Raw genomic sequence first — 7,102 nt, forward strand, 5'->3', positions numbered from 1 at the left:
TTCCCCATGCAGTTTCCGAGTAGGCAAATTTTTTATTTTGAATAGGACATATTGCCTAATTTTCATGCTGTATTTTGAGTTAAACCCTATGCAAAGAGAACTTCTGTCTTTAAGCATAAAGAGTTTCACTCTGTCATGGTGACATTTGTGAATTATTCACGAATTTGAACATTAGCCTGTTTTAAATTATTTCGCAACTCAGTTTAAACTATCTAAAATATAGCTGCGGGTCTTTTTTTCCCTACACGTTTATCTATATTTCCAATCGGTATGATTGGAAAATTGAAATCTTGCAGTTACTTTATTTTCTCTACACGCGAAGTAGTAATTCGAAGACCCCAATCTCAATCATCAATTATACCATCAGCAAACAAGCACTCAGACTTAAAACCAATATTTTGGGAGCACCTGCATTGTATATTGTATACTTTGCTAAAATAATCATCATTACGTATGCATTCCCTGTGATGTCTCACATTTAAATGATGCTGAAAATCACGTAACAAGTGTCCAGGATGATTAAAACTAGTCTCCCTTTCTTCACTCTTAAAATGGCGCATCTTAAAAATGATTTGTCGGCCCGTTAAAAAATGATAATGCAATTACTACATTAAACGTGACAAAGATCCAAATAATTCTAATTTACTGAAAAGCTAGTTTGTTGACAATTTATCAAAACATGTCAAAACATTAATATTATAATTTGCATGGCCACAAAAAATAAAGTAAAAGAGCCAGCTTTTGAATCCATTACGACGAAATCCCCTTCATATATTTCATAGATGGGGAAGTGGAAGCTTGTCAACTGTCCGTAAAATCCCTTTCATGTAATTGATTTTCCGAGAAAGTAAGCACACGATCCACATATTAGCGAGTTATACTGAATTGTATCCCTTCTTTATATAAACAGTAGTTACATCCACTCACGGACCATTCATTTATCCAATCATAAATTATTCACAAGCCCAAAGTGAAACAAAAAAGAGCCGTTTATCTATGTTTTCTATGAAAACTTTGCTATGGCAGAAGCAGGAAAAAATGAGAACTTGATCCTGCACAAAAATTCATCGTAATAACAGTTTTCTTAAGGTAAAGACTTTTTTCGTAGAAATTTTTTTTCAATGCACCAAATTTGCTTATGTAGAGTTTGCCTGACATATGCTTCCTTTTGCCTCAACCAGGTGGCCATGATATCTATCGCCCCCCACAAACTGTTCGACAGTTATCTGATTGGTCAGTTGAAATCGGCATGCAAAAGCTTTATCATAGTTGCAATAACAGTTGGTTTTTCATTAACTCAATAATTTTGTGCCCTTGTGGACTTACATCCTTTTAAGCCATGTTTTTAGGTTTTATTTGTTCGCTTTTCATTATCTGGCTTAATCTGCTCCTCGAGCCAGCTGCTTCTCAAGGTTAGTATGCGGAGTCCCTTGAAAGAGGTATCTTTAATCTACTCGGAACCAGTTATTTGAATCACTTCTGTACCTTACAAGTTTCATCAAAATTGTCTCGATAGTCTTCCTTGCTGTCGAAGACGTCGACACGAAATGACCCTCGAGGATCTTGAGCATACATCCTCCGGAGATCCCTGTTATGCAAAATATAAACAGTTTTGAAATAGAATAACAGAGATGGTAAGTTTTGAGCTCAGTAAAGAAATAGAGAAAGATGTCTTTTTGTCTTGTCACGAGCGTAGGACAAACAAAAAGTTCTGAGTCCCCATGACTGAGGAAACGAACCTCAAGCCTCTGACCTCAATCGAGCCTCAGACGTTTTCAGAATAGAATGAATGGTTTCTTTCTTGATGCAGTTTCCGAGTAGGCAAGTTTTTAGTTTTGAATAGGACTCACTGCATAATTTTCATGCTGTAGTTTTAAAGTGGTAACAACAATCATTAAAGTTTAACAGACCTCACGCAACATATCAACTTATGATATATACAGAAGAAATGTGCGACGCAGCTACCATCATAAAAGTTATCTAATTGGTCAGTTGAAATCGGCACGCAAAAGCTTTATCATAGTTGCAATAACAGTTGCTTTTTCATTAACTCAATACTTTTGTGCCCTTGTGGACTTACATCCTTTTAAGCCATGTTTCTAGGTTTTATTTGTTCGCTTTTCATTATCTGATAGTCTTCCTTGCTGTCGAAGACGTCGACACGAAATGACCCCAGAGGATCTTGAGCATAAATCCTCCGGAGATCCATGTTATGTAAAATATAAACAGTTTTGAAATATAATAAGAGAGATGGTAAGTTTTGAGCTCAGTAAAGAAATAGAGAAAGATGTCTTTTCGTCTTGTCACGAGCGTAGGACAAACAAAAAGTTCTGAGTCCCCATGACTGAGGAAGCGCACCTCAAACCTCTGACCTCAATCGAGCCTCAGACGTTTTCAGAATAGAATGAATGGTCTCTTTCTCGATGCAGTTTCCGAGTAGGCAAGGTTTTAATTTTGAATAGGACATACTGCCTAATTTTCATGCTGTAGTTTGAGTTAAACCCTACACATAGAGAACTTCCGTCTTTGGGCATAAAGAGTTTCACTCTGTCGTGGTGACATTTGTGAATTATTCACGAATTTGAATATAAGCCTGTTTTAAATTATTTCGCAACTCATTTTAAACTATCTAAATATAGCTGTCGGTCTTTTTTTTTTCTCTACACGCTTCCCTACATTCAATCGGTATGATTGGAAAATTGAAATCTTACAGTTACTTTATTTTCTCTACACGCGAAGTAGTGAAATTCGAAGACCCCAATCTCAATCATCAATTATACCATAAGCAAACGATCGAGCACTCAGATCTAAAATCAATAATTTGGGAGCACCTGTATAGTATATTGTATACTTTGCTAAAATAATCATCATCACGCATGCATTCCCTGTGATGTCTCACATTTAAATGATGCTGAAAATCACATAACAAGCATTCAGGATGGTTAGAACTAAAATGGAGCATCTTAAAAAATGATTTGTCGGCCCGTTAAATAGTAATAATGCAATTACTACCATAAACGTGACAAAGATTCAGATAATTCTAATATACTGAAAAGCTAGTTTGTTGACAATTTATCAAAATATGTTAAAATATCAATGTTATAATTTGCGTGGCCACAAAAGATAAAGTAAGAGGGCCAGCTTTTGAATCCCTAACGATTAAATCCCCAACATATATTTCGTAGATGGGGAAGTGGAAGCTTGTCAACTGTCCGTAAAATCCCTTTTAATTGATTTTTCCGAGAAAGTAAGCACACGATCCACAAATTAGCGAGTTATACTGAATTGCATCCGTTCTTTATATAAACAGTAGTCACATCCACTCACGGATCATTCATTTATCCAATCATAAATTATTAACAAGCTCAAAGTGAAACAAAAAAGAGCCGTTTATCTATGTTTTCTATGAAAACTTTGCTATGGCAGAAGCAGGAAAAAAATGAGAACTTGATCCTGCACAAAAAGTCATCTTAATACCAGTGTTTTTTTTTAAGGTAAAGACTTCTCGTAGAAAAATTGTTTTTCAACGGACCAAATTTGCTTATGTAGATGATGTGACGTAAAGATTTGTCAAAAATGGGTCTCTATTCGTTTATCCTATTGTATTTCACCTTGATGAAACTTTCTGAGTTTATATTCTCTTATCACAAATGAAGAGTGGCAGCCTTTCTAGATTTAAATAGAAGACTGATCGTAGTAAGTGTACTTTAAGAAACTTTTTGAATGTGGTATCGGTTGCGTTAAAAAAAAAAAAGGTTTCCGCATCTTTACCCCTGTTATCCCCAAGATCTCATTAGTAATTCTCCTAACTGTCTGTTATAAAATTCTTGAGATGTTAGCTCGGAGTATTTGATATTGATTCAACTAACTGGGAGTTAGAGTATTTTCAAGTTTGGCGCTATTCAAGGTAGAGTTTCCCTGACATATACTACCTTTTGCCTCAACCAGGTGGCCATGATATCTACCGCCCCCCACAAACTGTTCGACAGCATGTGTTTGTGAGAGAAGAATTCCGTTATTTGAACGTCCCCAGAATTGGATTCTACACAGTTGATGATAGCATTGACTGTGCATTTAATTGCCTCAGTCATACGTCATGTTTTTCTGTGAACCTGGCCGCGTCTAGAGGAATGGACGGAAAGTTTTGGTGCGAGCTGCTCTCTTCTGACAAATACAGAAACTCCACTGAACTCCTTGGAAACAAGAGCTCCCATCATTTCGTCACTAAGGTTACAGATATTCTTTGGGAGATTGTAAATGTGTACTGTTAAGTACTTAAGAGGCCTCGCTGTAAGGCCTGAGCCAAGGAGGAGGGGTTAATTTGAAACCTTACTCTTTACTCTATCACATGACAGGTCTGCATATCCTTTGTTTAGCAGTAGGCTCTATTATGAGTGAAATTTTATTTAAAACAGACCCTCATGTTATCATTGTTCAACTATTAAGTGTTTCTTCTTCTACTCAGTCTCCCTGTTCTTCCTCGCCATGCAAAAATGAAGGGACCTGTGTACCAAGTTACAAATATGGCATCTTTGAATGCCTCTGCAAGAAAGGCTTCATTGGAGAATTCTGCGAGAAAGGTTAGACGTTACTTGCAATTGTCAGGTTGGATTAGCATTTACTTGCATAAAATTTGGCTCTCTATCCAGGGATTGCCTTGCCGCAAGAGCAGTTTGCTTTTAGTATATTAACGACAACATAGCCAATTGGGTGATCATTGCGTTGGTCCTACAATTGACCTCTTTCCTAACTGAAATTTATCAAAGGCTTCCTCTGACGAACTCGTTTGATGCAGTACTGCACATCCCCTGTAAGGAATGGTTATTCACCGTCACTTCAGTTAATAATTGTTAATTACTTCAAGGGTGTCAGGCGAATAAGAGTTGAAGATTTAAAGAAAACTTCTACCCTTGCTGCATGCCGGAGACGTCATTTGTAACACGCAATTCTTTAATTCATACTTAGGCTTCAAGTCCTGTAGAGATGCATACAATTCATACAAGTAGGTTTGAAACTTGTTTCATATGAATGAAGAGGGAAAAACTCGATATTCAATTCAATCTTTAACTTTAGATTGGGATGCATTCGGTGATAAAGTTAAATTCTTACTTTAGACACTAAAAGGGCAAATTAAGAATTAAAAAAAAAGGGTTATCTGTTGAGTTAACGTCAGAAATCATCTTCTCCTTTCAGTTTCCAGTTTAATTTCACTCAATGAAATATTCAGGGCTTATTCTTGTCATTTTTCATTCGTAAAACTTAACATCAACTAAAGAACTATTGGATCTAATAAATTTTGGAGAAATAAAAATCAATGTAGTTGTTAAGACTGATCTGGTTCCCCGAACAGCTCGAACGCCAGCGAGTTGGTTACCTTACACTTTGGCGCGAAAACAACTTCCGTTCTTTGTCAAATGGGAGATTTTGGATGTGGAGATGGTGGATGGACACCAGTTATGAAGATTGATGGCAACAAGGTAGGTTGTTACCTTTTGTTGTGAAATTTTCCTTCAAAGGGTCTGCATAAAAATACATCATTCACTAATTTGTTGTACAGAATTCATGTATTTCTAACCACAAGTGTCTCACTTCATTTATCTCGAACAAGTCTGGGTCGAGCTTCGTCAGGTCAAATATCCTTCCACTCTTCCGTTTCCCGCTCAAAATAAAAAAAGAGGCGGTTTCAAACGGGAAATCGTGCGAGGCGCGTAATTTTAATAGATTCTGAATCACAATGCACAATTTTCTTGCTTACTTCTTTCGTTGCTTCTCTTTGCATCGGATTCATTATTTACTGTAATACAATTACTTCGCAGAACACTTTTCTATTCAGTTCGGGATACTGGACTGACAAAAGCGAATTCAACCCGTCTGGTGGAACGACTGGCTTCGATTCACAAGAGACTAAGCTACCGACCTACTGGAACACACCCTTTTCCAAGGTCTGTCTCGGTATGAAGGTTAACGGACTGTTGAGGTTCACTCTTATCACCAGCCAGGCTTCCTCTCTTCACTCTCTGATTGCTGATGGTCATTATCGGTCCACTTCACTGGGTCGGAACAAGTGGATAGCGCTCACTAATTCAAAGGCTCATCTCCAGCCCAACTGCAATAAGGAAGGATTCAATACCCAGACCATCCATCGCAGAGCAAGAGTCGGAATCCTTGGGAACAACGAAAACGACTGCAATACATGTGACTCTGTAATGGGGTTTGGTCTTGACAGCACAGCTTGCGGTGATCTCCATTCCTTCAGAGCCCTGTGCTACATCTTGGTTCAGTGATGATTTGCGTTTAAATAAATTTTAAAACAGCACCAAAATAGATAAGATGAAGTCATCTAAGAACAGTGTGTAAAAACGCAGGATTATAAAATTTGTTGTGTATATGAACGCCTTGAGAACACTGCGATTAAGCATCTATCATCCGAGTCTTGCAAACTAGAATGTATGATGCTCGCGAAAGCTTTGTACAGCTTTTCTTATGGCATGTGTGCTTGTAAGTGAAAAAATGCAAATAAAAAAAAGCAAAATCGAAACGAAAGAAAACAAAAAGAGAGATATTTATCCCGAGCCGTTTTAATATAATGTACGAGGAAAGTTTATCATTCACTGTTGACTTTATTCACTGGACCCAGCTTTTGGCTCGCGTCCAATCATATCGATAACGTAGGCTATCGGAAACAACTGTAGCTGGCAAAAGTTTTATATATAGAATGGGTTTAACTCTTTAAACCCTGAGAGAGACCAGCATCTAATTTCTCCTTACAGTCATACAGCTGAATCATTCATTAAGATCATAAGAATAAAGCCAATGATCGCCAACCAAAGAAGCTTTGATTATTAAACAAATTCTCCTTGTCAGTACTAAAGGAAATTTATAGAGAAGAGTATAGAGACTATGGATGTTGATGTTAGGGTGTAAAGGATTAAATCCGTATTCAGTGGATGACGATTTATCCCGACCGGTACCCTGAAGGTAAAGGCTGCATACCCAGAATGTATTAAAGCTGTGTAATTCTAAGGTTCACGCGCCGAACAATTTCAGGCGACATCTTGAAGAATATTTGGCCAGTTACTGTCCCATCTGTCTTCTACTCTTC

General features: G+C 37.3%; 1 protein-coding gene across 1 annotated transcript; it reads left to right on the forward strand.

Annotated features, from left to right (window-relative positions):
* The first annotated feature begins 1,315 nt into the window (after nt 1-1,315).
* Nucleotides 1,316-6,529, forward strand: LOC131785178 (uncharacterized). Its single transcript, XM_066165720.1, has 6 exons — nt 1,316-1,412; nt 3,949-4,229; nt 4,466-4,580; nt 4,966-5,002; nt 5,351-5,477; nt 5,817-6,529. Exons 1-6 carry the CDS (start codon nt 1,340-1,342, stop codon nt 6,282-6,284), a joined length of 1,101 nt encoding a protein of 366 aa, XP_066021817.1. The 5' UTR covers nt 1,316-1,339; the 3' UTR covers nt 6,285-6,529.
* Nucleotides 6,530-7,102: the final 573 nt, after the last annotated feature.

The sequence above is a fragment of the Pocillopora verrucosa genome, chromosome 4 (assembly GCF_036669915.1).
Source record: "Pocillopora verrucosa isolate sample1 chromosome 4, ASM3666991v2, whole genome shotgun sequence".
NCBI lineage: Eukaryota > Metazoa > Cnidaria > Anthozoa > Scleractinia > Pocilloporidae > Pocillopora > Pocillopora verrucosa.

Bases quoted from the DNA above. Each gene is read 5' to 3' on its own strand.
- LOC131785178 (XM_066165720.1), top strand. From the start codon at position 1,340: ATGTTTTTAGGTTTTATTTGTTCGCTTTTCATTATCTGGCTTAATCTG. The intron at 4,230-4,465 runs GTTACAGATATT...TCTTCTACTCAG, and splicing joins CCCATCATTTCGTCACTAAG to TCTCCCTGTTCTTCCTCGCC. The intron at 5,478-5,816 runs GTAGGTTGTTAC...ATTACTTCGCAG, and splicing joins TGAAGATTGATGGCAACAAG to AACACTTTTCTATTCAGTTC.